The sequence below is a fragment of the Hirundo rustica genome, chromosome 1 (assembly GCF_015227805.2).
Source record: "Hirundo rustica isolate bHirRus1 chromosome 1, bHirRus1.pri.v3, whole genome shotgun sequence".
In the NCBI taxonomy this organism is placed as follows: Eukaryota; Metazoa; Chordata; class Aves; order Passeriformes; family Hirundinidae; genus Hirundo; species Hirundo rustica.
In genome coordinates this window covers 87,852,997-87,868,106 of record NC_053450.1, presented here as the reverse complement: position 1 = coordinate 87,868,106, position 15,110 = coordinate 87,852,997, and the positions used below count along the sequence as shown (strand labels likewise).

General features: G+C 42.2%; 1 protein-coding gene across 5 annotated transcripts in view; it reads right to left on the bottom strand.

Moving 5' to 3' along the window:
* The window catches only part of RREB1 (ras responsive element binding protein 1), a 121,847-nt gene that overhangs the window by 47,133 nt on the left and 59,604 nt on the right, over window positions 1-15,110 (bottom strand). For all 5 annotated transcript variants that reach the window (XM_040063583.1, XM_040063585.1, XM_040063575.1 and 2 more), the window contains 2 exons: window positions 11,641-11,730; window positions 10,133-10,296 (listed from right to left, as the gene is read on the bottom strand). In XM_040063583.1, the coding sequence (XP_039919517.1) occupies window positions 10,133-10,296; window positions 11,641-11,730 (254 nt within the window). The remainder of the gene's footprint in view (window positions 1-10,132; window positions 10,297-11,640; window positions 11,731-15,110) is intronic.

Sequence of the window (15,110 nt, the reverse complement as noted above, 5' to 3'; positions counted from 1 at the left end):
GGCACCACTGGGACGACGGAAGTGCCATTACTCAGATCCACCAAGACTGGCTGGGTGTGCTAAGGCTGAAAAAGCCGCCAGTGACTAAATTTGAATGACAGATTTCAAATCTCTCTTCAGTGCTAGTGGGACCGTCTGCAAAGTTTGCCAGTGACCCACAGCTACCAATACGTGATACCTAAGGATATATGATACACACGCATGCACACAGAGCATTCTATATTTTTATCCTCGAGAAAAATTTTGCTTCGCTGTGAATAAAGACAAGTTGTAGGCATGAGTGAGAGGAAAGATAACGATCTACAAATCCAGCGAGGGGGGGGTACCACTTCTGAATAATTATGCTGTATTCACATTTAAGCAACTACTTGCTACACAGACTCAGCAAGTTCAAACAGGCTGAAATTGATACAACTGCATTCCCAGCTTGGCTCAAAGTTACTCCTATTCCCTAACAGCAACAACACCTCAAAGGAAAAAAAGGGAGACAAATATTTGCCTGATGATGCTGTGACAGGGAAGTGATTCAAACCATGCCTCCAAAGCTTCCCAAAGGACTGCAGAAGAAAGCAGTTCGCATCAACCCTGGCATAAGGGAGGGCAAAAGAGGAGGAAATGCAGTGTGAGCTTCCCAGTACTACTTCACCAAGCTGTCACACAGAGTTTACATTATGCTCAGAGCAGACTTAAATTAACAATGCCAAATACTGCAAGGAGACTTCCAAGCTGTAAGAAACTTTTATATGGGACAAGTCCTTCCTTTATTAAACAAGATCCTTCTCAGGCCACCATACTTCCTCAAGCTTGGAGAAAAAAGTGTATTAACAGTAAAATTAAGCAGAAGTAATATTTTTAAAAGTGTCCCAAAAATCTGGCCTGGGCCATTCTGAACTGTTTCCTTCAACCTTTTTGGAGATTTGTGGTTTTCAGGCATGTCCTTTAGTTACCACACTATATAACCTTATTCAGTTACTTCACTGCCGATTTTTCAGGAAACTTTATGTTTAAAGAAAACAGGTGTTATTAGAAGATAAGGATAATTAAGCCCATTTAAAATTTTAATAACGGGGGGAAAAGGAGAGAAGGAAAGAGAAAATTAGAGAAAGTATATCAAAAAAGGGAAAAGATTTCTCCTAAAGAGCAAACACAGTCAAAGAAGTCCTAGGTATGTCCTGCCTCCTCTCCAGAACCACACCCCTTTCTTAACCAAGCAAACATAAGCCCCAGCTACTTCCCAGAACTAGGCAAAGCCCTCTTGCTGTTGGTTCCCTCTCACACGGCACTGTTGAGCAATCCTGACAGCACAGCACAGAACAACTTGCTGCGCCACACAGCTCAAGAAGGAAAAAACAGACGGCCACAGCACTGCTGGGGACGCTGTGCAGATGGAGGCGAGCATCTCTCCCTGACACACACACAGACGCACGCACACACGCAAGGAAGCTGCACAAGATAAGGGAAGCACATCTTCCTTGAAAGCAGGCTCTCCACATTACCCTGGTATCAGCAGCCAGCAAGTATCTCAAGAGGCAAGGAAGTAAAAGGTTATCACTGCACACACACAAACTGCAAACTTCCCAGCGCTGAGGAAGGCATCCCAGCTAAAGCGGTTTCACGTGCTCGGCCCATTTCCTCTCCTGTTCCTGAACATGTGGTTCTCCTTCCTTACAGCATTCCCTTGCTGAGGAGAGAAGCACTAGGAAGAAGTTTCACATCTTGTTAGATGTCTTTAGTCAAACTGGAAACGAAAGTCTCTGCATGACCTGTGCTACTTTACAGGAGTTCGGGAACTTTAACCCTCAAGTGGAATTAATTCAGTCCATGAACAATTGTTGCCTTACTCTCTCTCTCCTCTGTCTGAAACTGTCAAAAAAGCTACCACTGAAGCGTCTAGGTGTAAAAAATGAGCCACACAGGAGTTGTACACCTTCTCTGATTCAAGGTATCTTTCCACACGAGTCAGCACTGGAAAGCTGACTCTGAGGATTTACAAAAAAAATCACTGAGAATGTTTAGCAAACTTCAGCTAAGAGACCAGCCTGAAGAACTTGGCATATCAATTGATACCCTCAAGAAACAGAAAGCAGCATTTGCATACTGTGTGCTATTTAGCAGTTGTATAAGGGCACTACTGCTTTAGACTGTGTCTTTGCCTAAGCTGCGTACACCATGCACATGAGCATCATGGCTCAACAACCCGAGTGAAAGGATCTGGCAAAGTCCAAATGACAAGATTCCCCTCTCTTTTTTAATTTTTGTTTAACAGCTACAGAAACTTCCACCAATGCTGTCCATCTACTGTTATGGAATAGTCTACTTTTAAAAGAGAGGAGGAAAGAAAGAGGAAAAAACTTGCTGACCCTGAGAGTGGGGAGGTATGTTCTGCTGTTTGCTGGTTCCAGCATGCTGAACTAGAACAGGTTGAGCAGGTTAGATATTGAGGGGGAAAAAACGTAAAGCTGGAAGACATACATTAAAGGTGGAATGACAGCAACCACAAATGCAGTTTGTGATAGACTTTTTCCTCATTCTCGAGGGTACTTTGCCCAGGAATCTTTTCAGAGGATAGGAGGGAATACATGTTCATAAGAGAAGTGATGCAAAGATTTCTGATGTGCATGCACAACAGGCTGAACAAAGATTACCTTAGCACACAAACTCTCTCAACAAACTCTCTTACCACTAGCATTTTCTACACACAATCAGCCAACCAAAGTACAAGCTACAAGACAAACCACCAGCCAAAAAGCGAACAAAACAACACATTATTTGTTAACCTTGAGAGCTAACATGTCCACAAGAATCACATGTCAGGTTTATGGCAGAGGACTAAAAGCACCTCAACTCCTCACAAAGATCACCTGGATTTTCTAGTGCTTGCTAAGTTAAGGCTTGTATTTATTTTGTAACTCTTCAAGGTGAGAAGGGGAGGAAACATCCCTGAGAATACTAGACCTTCAGAGGAGGTGATATTCCTGAAAGGGTACTTATGTGGAAAGATCAAGGTCTTGCACTGCCATGTGCTCTCAGACTAGAGTCTAATCTGTCAAGTGGCTTGTGCTTATTTGAACTGTGACATGGGTAACAAAGCAGCACTAAGCTACGCTCAATACGCTCTGTTTTACGGGAGATTTATGTTACTGCCCGTGAGGAGGGCGGCATTACCACCTTCTCCTCGACACAAATCACACCAGAAACCTAAACTCATTAAGTGTGTCCCCTTTTTTTTGCCTTGCAGAAATCCAAAACATAAGAACCCACAACCTTTACAACGCACACGATCAGACTTTGCTATCGCTTAAAGGCGACATGCAGAGAAAATCTAGGACTGAAAAGCACACTGAAGTCTTATGTTTAGGTACTGAGGAGCTCTGAGATGCAAGTATAATGTTCCTCATTGTGTATGCTTAGGTTCTCAAGAACAATGGAGCTAATTAAGGTCTGCATATAAATCTTAACTCTGCACTTCCTTGCTTCTCTTGATTCTAATCAGATCTCAGCATTCATGTTTTTGTGTTAACTTCCTTTGCTGTTCTTTAATGATAACTGAAGGGGGATACTGTCCAAGCCTACAAGCAGCATGTAACACATCTGAAATCACAGAATCTCCTTTCAGCTCTGAGGGCTCACAGAGGTTCTGTGGCACAGGAGGTCGTCCAGAGTCTTTTACTGCTGAAGATACTGGTGGAGAGGTGTTTTTGAGCACCCTATTTGTGAACCATGGGAATTAAACAAAACTTTATATATAGTCTTGCCAGAAGTGAATCTACTCAGCAACAGTGAAACAGACAGAAGTTTCTTCCTGGAACAATTAAAAATACTTTAGACTTCTAATTTGAATCAAAGACACAGAGAAACAGACTTCTCTTACTGCTGTATTGTTGTTGAAAAGACTCTCTCTCACTCTCTCTCTCCCCCCCTCTTTCCAATTTAACCTTCTTCAAAACATGGGGGTCCCAGCAGAATACTGAACACATATTCTGGATGTTATCTGCTGCCAAAAAGCTTCTCTCCACCCGTTTCCCCATCCTTCTTTACAAAACGTACTAGCAAATGATGTAACAAACATTTTTAACTGCAAAGAAAACTAAAACGGCTACCACATCTCACCTGCCTCCCACAACTACAGTCATCAGTTACTAGAAGCAGAAGTTAGTCTTTTGTGCTCATTATCCCTGCTGAAGAATTAGGACACTAGCTGAAGCTTATCTTTCACTAGCACACCGACAGTGGTTAAATCATCCCTCCACATATAAGGAATGGATGTAGAAGCCTGTAGTGCAGCCTGGTTCTTAATATTTAAGACACTGCTTACCGATTACTACATTGAAATAAAAGCTCCTTAGGAGATGGCCAAAGAGACATTTCTATTGTGCAAGACAATGAGAGACAGCCTTTTCACGTGTGAAGTGTCAATCACTTTCTGTGTGGCGAGCTCCCTGGCTATTTGTTTTCAGCTTCAAGATCTTGTACATTCAGTTTTTCAAAGCTACACTGAATTTCCACTTGAAAACCACCAGAAAGCAAACCCTGCTGTAATAAGGCAGTTCCTCTCCTCTTCTGGGAAAGAAAAAAGGCCTTCATCACATTTGGCTATGCTCTGCCTCTAAAACTCCCATCTTAAGCAAATGCCAGCCTGCACGTGCTGGACTACAGAGATCCTATTTGTACTTAGAGGCCGGGCATTGTTACTGCGCTGCACCCCACAAAGCACACACAACGCGCTGGAAGCAGGCCAATGCCATAAATAACATGGGAGCAATTCACAGGTGGAATGCAGGGAGAGGATGGATTCAGCCAGATCTAGAGGACACTCTGTCTATTGGACATTTGCAGAGTCACAGGTGGCCTGTGTGCACGCCTGCCCATGACACACAGACTCCTGTTAAAGGGAGCAGGGAAACCTTTGAAGTGCACGCATCTCAACCCCTATGCCTTTATCAGGATCCAACACTCATTTTCTGAGCAGTACATTACAATCTTCCAGACGTGCACGTTCTTCATGTGACAGCAAAGATGGCCAGTTAAAACGTAAAAATTCACAGATTACCCTCCAGCATGCGCATTTTCGGTCGCTCTCAAGAAACTCAGTCAGCAAGACACAGGTGCACACATAAAGCGTCTCAGAAGGACTTGAACATTGGAACAGTACCATACCTTGATTTAAAAGACAGCTGTTTATCTCTCCATAGCATATTAAAATCAGAAGTTTGGGAAAACTACCTAGTACTGAAAGTAAGACTGAGAAATGAAAGTGCCTTCTTAATTAAAAGAAGAAATACCTTCTTTGATAGGACCCTTTGTAAGAATGCTTCAAAGCATAGCTTCTGTGATCCAGATCTTCCAATCTGAGTTTCAAAGACTTCTGCATGTGGTTGTTGCATGTGGTGTTTCACATGTGCCAAAAAAAAAAAAATCCCCAAACTTTTGAGACCTGCTCCTGAGATGGTACATAAAGAGCCCACAAGTTCACAAGTACCTAAGCAGGATGTAAATAAAAAAAATTCTGAATAATTTTGTCACATATGGGGCAAGGAATGGAAGAAGAGAAAGAAGGTAGATATTTGCTACATTTTAGTTTCAAATTAAACACTTCAGTAGTTTGCATTACCGGACTTATTTGGACAATCTGGAGAAAACCAGCCATGGACAATGCTCCTTCGTTTACCAAACTAGGAAGCTGTGGCTGAAACACATGTATTATCCCTTTACTGTTTTCAGACTTGCCACAGAGCCTTTAATAGCTTCCCACTAGAAACTGGCAGGAAGGTCATTTCTCGCCTCCCTTTTGGCATTTATACCCCATTAACATTTTCTAGTTGCATGGAGAGCATGTCTTTGGCAGGGAGGAAAATGTGACTTTAAAGTGATAGGCATGGGCTATCCTTAGTCACAGAAATGAAAAAGGAACTGCTGGCAAAGTATCCTACCCCCAAAGGAAACACTTTTGGAGCAAGTGGAGGCATCGCCCTTTCCACCGAAGGCTGATGCACGTTCTATTTGAATGCAACACAGTTAAGCCAAATAAAATTTTTTTCTCTACGTCAAGGTCCCTTCCTAATGCTCACAAATCACCACTACAACCACAGTAGCAGCCTAACTCCTCTGTCTGCATTTTGGGGAGAGGCAGTGCTAGATGCAGTGAAAGACTTGAAATCTCCTATTTGGTGTCAGTCTAGACCCAAAAGGGCTGCTCAGAGTTGGGATTATTCACAGACAAACTCCCTAGGGAGTTACTGTGACAGTACAGATGGAAAATCTTTGGAAAGTCTTTAGTAGCTGCAATCTTTTGAGTGGAGACAGTACACTGGAAATCCCCAGCTCCTACAGAGCTACAGAAACTCTTTACACACCCCTGACCCTTTATATAGTTTATGCTCCTGATGGAGATATGAGTATTCAACTTTAATTCACTGTGACTGAGAGAAAGCCACAGGGTCTGTCTATCTAGCAAGGAAGTGTGAGGATAAGGCATACCCTAAATTGCAAATTTTCTTATGTACTGATCATTACAGTGCCAGTTACAGGAATGTTCAGCTCAAAACTAATGTGATCTAACTCTTTCCTCTAGATTCTTAAAGAGCACCAGGAAAACAATGTGCCCAAATCCCTAATCAGCTTCTGATTCTAGAAGGCCTGCTGCTTCCAAGAAGACTTGTTCTTTCCAATACTGGTCAAAAAGAAAACTCTAAAAAACTCAGCATCATCTCCAGAGCAATTCCTGATGCTGATGCCAGGCACTAACAGACCTTCCATTTGTATTGGATCACACCAACCCCACACAAATGGTAGGAGCAACACTGATATGGCAGCAGACAGTCTGACAGCACATCAGGAAGAATGAGAAATCAGTTTTTTGCTCTGGACATTGAGCACTCTCCAGAGACCTTTGCTCTCTCCAAATGTGACTGTCCCCACAGAAGGCTCAGGTCACTCCTGAACACAAGCAGCCTGTAAGAGAGTTTTCTGAGATACCCTGGGCTCAAAGTTCCCTGTTGAAAATCCTGGCCAACAGTCACACTGGTCAGAAAAGGAAGTAGGTTTTAACCTCTTTTTTCTTACTAGTATTGCACAAGAGAACCTTCCACCTCCACCCCAGCCTGCTGTGCCCATTCAACTTAACTTGTTGACGAAGAGCCAAGGAGCACAACAAAAAGCAATTGGACTTCATGTGAGAGGCTATGACTCATTTACAAATGAAGTGTTGCATGTATTGTGGGAGTCAGGAAGGCCAGCATCGATTTCACAAGTGAAGAGTACATGCAACACCCCAGCACAGCTACACTAACTCAAGGAAGAGATGTGCAAGAAACAGCATTCCCACTCACTCGACAAAAAGTTTGGCTGCTGCACAGAAGTTTTACTGTAATGCAAAAGAGCATCAACTAAGAGCTCTGGAGTTTTTTTCTCCCTTGGTGAAGTGAAGGTGGTGAAAAAATACTTTTGATGGAGATGGTCGGCACTTAACAGTTACAACATTGGTAATCAGTTTCTAATCCAAAAAAATAACCAAAACTTGTCTCCTTCCCTCCTCTACTCAGCCGAATGTCTAATGATGTGGCTGCTTTGAGGCTGAAAGATAGATCAGAAATTTCATTCTGTGATAGAACAGCAGTAACTACTCCCATGGCACAGTATTTCCCCAGACAAAACCATTTCATTGAACTTTTTCCCCTAAAAGGTCTTTTAAAAGTCTGGATTTAAAAATAGTATAGATAGCTAAGTAAGAGCCAGAAAATGGCAGAGGGGAAAAAAAAGAGGATGAACGTGGCATAAGCCCACACATTTTTCCCCCATTCAGATAACAGCAGACCAACTTCTCCCTTGCTCCTCTCCTGCAAACTAAGCATATTTGGTGTAAGTGCAGTAAATCTTGGGAAGCTCCTGCAGGACTTTGACAAGTTACACTGATTCTTTACCGGCACATCACAAGTTTCTGCTAAACCTGTAACTCCTCTCTCTGACCCTATGTTGTGCAATGGTCCAGGGATACCACCATGCTAGCTACCAGGGGCACATGAGAAATTTTTCTATAATTTTTTTTTTTTTTTTTTTTTTTTTTTTTTTTTTTTTTTTCTGGTTTGGACATACATGTGTCATTACTCAGATTCTGTAGCACAAAAATAGAGAACAATAAAAGAACTGCACACAAAAGAGGAGAAATATGGACTTGTAGTATCGTCTAGCTGGTACAGACATGGCACCATCACAGACGTGGCCTACAGGAGTTACAGGGGAGGCAGAACCTGGCAAACAGGTCCTTGCTCCAGAATCCTGAGGCAGGAGCAGTTTTGAATGAGATGTGAGATGCATTCAGCCACAGCACTGACAGTCCACTGGACATGATGCTCCAGCTAAGTTTGAGATGCCTGAAAAAGAAACTTACTTCACACCATCTTAGATCAGAAATACCTGTTTCAGGAGGAGGTACTGGTGGGCAAAACAAACATCTTCCTTGTGAGTATGTCATGGCACCAGATAAAAAATTTGATTTCACTTTGCACTTATCCTCATCTGCCTACTTGCACATTCATGCTTTCCTTCAACCACAAGATCCCGTATTACAGTCAGTTATAGCAACAAGGAAAGGTTATTCACTGAAAAAGATCAGAAGGCACCGTCTGCCAACCACAACTCTCCTTTAGCAGAACTAGCATATTTCAGTGTGCTCAGGATTTTGCTGGAGTCAAGTTGCAGAGGAAACCTCCCTTTCCTGCTTCTAGGGGAGCACAGGGGATGTCCAGTGAGCAAAAACCCAAATAAACCACATAAGCAGACCTTCAGCAAGCCACCCAGACACAAGCGACTGACCATCTCAGAGTTCCATCACTGGAAGTCACCCTTGGATACTGACAGTGGCATCAGGTGCAATCAGCAGTGGCCCTGCCTTCCCACGTCACACAGAGTAATGACCCGACCTGGCAAACGTGGCTCACAGCACCTCTGGTCAGTTGAGTCAGATGTGTGATTTATGCAGTGCCCAAGGCCAGTATCTCTTCATGTTTTTCCCTTCTCATTTTTTTATCTCTCTTGCCAACTCTCCCCAATTACAATCATTTGTAAGCTGAATAAATATGGAATTACAGAACTGCATTCCCTTTCTTTTCACCCAAGTGTTTAACATGAGCAAAATGACACAGAAAAGGTAATGCTGCTAGCAGGTATTGCTCCCATTGTGCAGGACAATGTTATCTTTCCTATTGTCATCAAAATCAGCCTTTCATTCCATCTATAGCACACTGCTTGGAAAAGTATTGGTAATGGGAAACAAGACCTCTTCCTTTCCACACAGAACCAGACCGTAACCATCATTCCTGCCCTTCTGCTTGTAAGGAATATTATTTTCCCCCACCCGTCTTACAGTTTCTTTGTAGGCTGTAAACTCTTTGATATGGGGACTAAAGCTATGTGGGAATCCATGAAGTCTTAATCAGTTCTGAGATGTTACACCCATGCAAATAAATGAATACTGAATCAAGGGATGAGAGAGGGGAAGGAAAATCCATGTGCTTTAACATTTTGTTTCCCCAGCTGACAACTGTACATATTGCTACATCACTACAAGGGAAACTACACTTGGAAATTTGGACTGCAGAGAACTTGTTAGATCTACACTGCAGTAAGTTGTCTATAGTGCAAACAAATATTGATATATGTATTTAAAAACAAGGTAAGTATACCAAAGAGGCATCTTCATGATTGCCCTTGGATACCTAAGTACGTAACACCAACAAAAGCCGAGATGTTCTAACACAACCACTTGAATCCATGACTCTGAAGCTACGAAATTAGAAGCTCCTATATAGCTTAGCTATGTATTTTTATCCCCTGAGAAAAATCCATTTGTCATACTACTACTACTACTATTACTTAAAAAAAAAACCAAACCACAAACTATAACAACTCTTGGTAATACTTAAAGCAAGCTAGAAAATCTTTCTCAATTCTGATTTCCTCCCACTACTTAAGCATCCTAGTAGCTGTAGTGTGTGTTATGCCACATTTGTAGGTCACATACACTCCCCATTTCCTGCTCAAGTGTCTTTAGTCAGCTTGCTAATCCCTCCAAGGAAACAAACGGCCCCCGATGCTGTAATCCTTTCCAAACTCCTGGGACACGATCAGCACTCACCTGTGCATGTTTCCATTGGTGGTGAAGGACTGTCCACATACTGAACATTTATATGGCCTTTCACCTGAGTGCACCAGCATGTGGCGATCAAGGGAGCTCGCTGAGCTCAGAGACTTTCCACAGATGCTGCAGGAATGGTCTGTCCCTCCAGTGTCAGTGTTATGCTGGAGAAAGCAATGATTTTTTTTCATTGAATGCCCCTTCTGAAGTGCCAGTAAAATATCAGCAAGAACTATAAACATCTTAAATGAAGCAGCTCTAAAGAGCCACTTGGCACAATACCTCATATGAAGGTGTGCCCTGTGGATACCTCTCCTCCTCAGCCCTCCTCCCTCAACTCCAGCCCCCCTCCTTCCCCCTTCATCTTTAACCCCTTAATGCACCAGCACAAGTAGCTGTTTCAAACAGCCTGCAATGCAGCATTTCTTCTGGGTCTGCAGCAAAAGAGGATACAGAGGGACTCAGCAACAAACCATCAGACAAATGGTACCTTGGGACACTTTAAGCTGTGCAGTGGTTTGGGGTTGTAAGAGGGGTAAGGAAAGAGGATGGAATTACGAACTTCACAGAAGAAGACAGACACTTAAAAACAAATACTCTTTAAAGATACTAATTTTAATCTTACTGTGTAGTAAGACAACAAAACTAAACTGCTTCTGAGTGTACATGCAGACTTCTGTGGCCACAAGAATGCATTACAAGGTCCAGTTATGGCCATTAGCTACTGTGCTATATGTACCACTCTTTCTTACTTGCATTCAGAAGATTTCTTCACATACAAAAAAAAGCAAACAAAAAAAAACCCCCAAACCACCAAGCAAGTAAGAAAAAATAAGTAACAGTTACAGTACAGGAGGAAAAACTGAAGTAGTAAGTATCTAGCGAAGCCGGTCATCAACCACACCTTAGCATCCAAAGCAGAACCTTCTGCTGGAGAAAAGGGCAAACCTTTTCTTATTAAGTATGCATGTATTTCAGGAGGAGCAAGAACAGGCCTGTAGCTGACAAAAAAAAAGTGACTTATCCAGGAAAAAAAAAAAGAAAGAAAAAACAAAAAGCCTCCCCAAACTGCTATATCCTGTGAAAGACTGAGAGGCTCTTCTACACTGTGTTGATTTCAAAATCATGTCTTCCTGCTTCTTAATTTGCATGACCAGTAAAAAGATCTGTACTCAAACAGGATAATAAAACAGGACTTAGGCCTCATGATGGAAGTGGTTTTCCGGATCCTTAGGATACCTTAAGCTATGCAGAACAGGACACACATCCTTGTTTGAGCCACTGGGTGGGGGGTGGAATGCCAGGAAAGGAAGGGAGGAAAATTACCCACCTCAGGGTTAGGTTTGTGGGGTGAGCTTTTTGAAGAAAATGCAAGGGAAGGCTAAAATAAAAGCAAAACAATGGAAACATTTCATTGGCTAACACATGGAATTGTTTTTCACCACTGCAAAACACAGCCTGTCAAATGAAAAACTTAATAAAAGTAAGAAATCAAGAGCTCTGCATACCTGACGAATGTGCATAGTTAGCTGGTGCTGTGTAGTGCAAATCTTTTCACACAGAGGACAGGTATAGGAAGACTTCTCTTCTTTTGTTTCCTTCGGACAAAAAAGAACAAAACAATCAGAAGGAATATCAATGTAAAAGGGCTAGAAAGCTGTCAGTGATGAGGGTGGAAAAACATAATCCATCACCCCAAGTACAAAAGGCCACTACTAACAGAATAACTTGCATTTATACATTTATAATCTGACAGATCCCTCAAGCAAGTTTCAGAAACTTCTGAATTTATAAACAGGGGCGATTTCAACTACCACAGAAGCACAACAGCCGTTTTAACAGCACACAGATACTCAGCAGCAGCAGTTTAGGACAGGAAGTGAAGGCAATTGCAAGGAGCTCAAACTGCCAGGAAGAATTTAGCTGACCAAAAAGTAATTCCTGGAATACTGTCAGAATATATGGGCAAACTTCATTACTCTTCCCAAAGATTTTTAACAGCACAAGTTGTCAGAACTTCAGATTTTCCACCCCATCTTGATGGCAAAGCACTATCTTGGTGCCCTTTTGTAGGGGCTGCACGTTCTGCTCCACGGCTGACTCAGAAGGAAGAGTGGCATTCACTGAATCATCAGCACCATTTCCTTTAGCATCCTGTGTTTCTGCTGGAAGCATCCCATCCAGGCACACCAGCCAGGCCACACCCTTCTGAAGCTTGCAAGATCTGATGAGATCATGGCAAGAAAGAGGTGACAATGCAGGACTGTACGTGACTCCAGAAGAACACATTATGATCCCCATCATTCTCCACCCAGGTGAGAACCAGGAGTAACCATCATCAAACCACAGTACAAACAATGAAGCCAACCAGAGAGCTCAGCCTGATTTAAGTATGCCCTTGAGACACTGAGCAAAGCCACCACTCTTCCAGCCAAAGATGAAACGGCACTCTTGCAGGAACCAAAGCTGTTTGCCTCAATTTGTCCACAAGGATGGCTACTGGATGATGTAAAGGGCATTTTCACAACCTCACCAGGAAGCCAGGCATGGCTTATGCACCAAGGCCTGTATATTAAAAGGAATATAACTTGGCACTCAAAATTAAACCTCAGTTTTCTATTAGAATGATGCACACCTCTAGTAACAAGACAGCACAAAAACCATCTCTGCTGACCAATGGAAAAGCATGATTTTTATGCCAAGTGACCTTTCCTACTGAAGTTCTTTGCTGGCTATCTTAAGTATCCTTAGTAAAAGTTTGAAAACAAGCAAAAAGCAGAACCCATTCTCAGCAGCTCTTTAGCTGCTAGTCGATGGGTATGAGTGTGTCTATGTATTTCCTCTCTCCACACAATTCTCTTCCCCAGTGATATTCCAAAGTAATCAACTCAGAAGCAATCATTTCCAGGTTGTCAGACACAAGCATTCACAAAGAACATTGAGAATGACTAACCCAAGTCTCTGTGACAAATTCTCTGGCACATTAGGATGGCAAGATGCTGACATATTATTAGAGAAAGTTCTTTTTTATGTCCCAGTAAAGTACTATCCTCTCCTGCATTATTTAGGGAACCATTCTAGAGAGTCCCTATATTACATTTTATTTTCAAAAACAGGGCCATAATAATTTTGCAATAACTTCTGTGACCTATGGACATGGATGAAGAGCTATTTTACCATTTTGCCTGAAGAAAACAAGTCTTCAGACTTTGTTTCTAAAATGGAATCATTAGGTTCTCCCACTTCTCCCCGCTCTTTTGCTTGTATGTGTTTTCCAACTACATTTCAGCCTCTGCATCCCAAAGGTAATCACTGTAGGCCACACATACATGCCAAGGTCTAATGTATTAGCACTTGCAAAACATTAAAAGAAAGCACGAAAGGCTGCCATTATGAAGTCTGAACACTCAAAGAAAATTAAAATGCATCATCTCAGTGCCCCCCCCCCATTTTTTATATACAAACGTGTAAGTCACAAACATTCATTCCATCCTACTTATAGAACTTTAATTTTACTATTTGCAACCTGACCATGGAGTAATGTTCAGCTCCAATTATACTGCACCCTGTTAAAAGCTGGCTCAGGACAGAGAACAAACACACTGTGCCGTGAGGAAAACCCCTGCAATACGTGCTGACAGCTTAGATGATGCTTAATCCCCAGGCTATTTCTGCAAAATTATCAACCCACTACGGGTTTTTTGCCCCCCTCCTCTTAAAACGAGTGCTGCAGTTTCTACATGATGCACTTGATGATTTCAAAGCCTGCTTTCCAGACTGCCTTCTCTTCAAATCAGCAAATTAAGAGAAGATAGAGTAATTACCAGTTCACCTTGAAGCAAAGATCAGAAACACACTATAGCTTAGCCAGAGCTGACTAGTATTGAATCTGGGGTTTATTATTAACTAAAACCCAAACTTTCTCCTGTGGTCAGACAGGCTACATGCTGCATACCAAAACACAGCTCAAGCAAATCCCTTGACTAACCCAATCCAGACCAAAAAACATTAGCATCCCTACTGTAAAAGGACCCCCATTCACCAATTTAAAATACAGAACTCAGCTACCCCTCCAGAGCCAAGCTAGTGAAAACACGGTTCTCGAACTGAAAGATAAAATTAGCAGCTCATTTGTCAGCTACTCTCCCTTCAGTAAGTCAATCTGGCACAACTGCTCTGCATTCAACTGATGGTAAATGCTTTTGGAGTTGTGCATTAAGTCTGTCTGTTTTTCTCCAGCCCAAAAAACACCTCTGTCACACTTTTTATCTTCTTCAAGAGCAAAGCAAATGAGAAGTTAAAATACATGCAAGCTGATGTGAGAACATGCTTATTAGACTATGGGTAGACGGCAGCCAAGATAAAGTCAGCATTATAAAGAGAACCATAGACTTTAGGACAAAGGTTCAGGGCAAAATGTTTCCCTGCCAACTCATGGGAAACGGCAGTCAGACCCAGAAAACCAGCTGTTATTATCCTTGAAATTATAATAAGGGGCATATTCTGACCAGAATCTGAGGTCTCTGCACTGCTACACAGTAAAACAATTCAGTGCTTTCATTCTGCTATGCTGAAAGTGGAAATTCCCTGTATTAGAGCATGCTAACAAGATTGATACCCACTTAGTATTTCACATCTCACCTCTATTTTCTCAGTAATCTAGCCATTTGCCCCTCTGGCCTTAACAATCTTTCAGCCTAAAGACAAATAGGCTATTTACTATGTTTTCAATGTATTTGTTTATTTTTATGCTGTAAGAATCCCTCCTAATCCTGTCACATTTACTCTAGAGCTTCCTTTGATTCGATGCCCACCGAAATACCAGGTGGAATAAAGGTCAGCAACACTAATAAACTTCCCTGAAGCCAGACCACATGGTGTACCGGTGGACAGCTGTGAAACAGCACTGCCCTGAGACTGGTCTGACTCCAGTGCCTCACTTCACATGATGAAATCAAGGAACCAGGGAAGCCCCTAA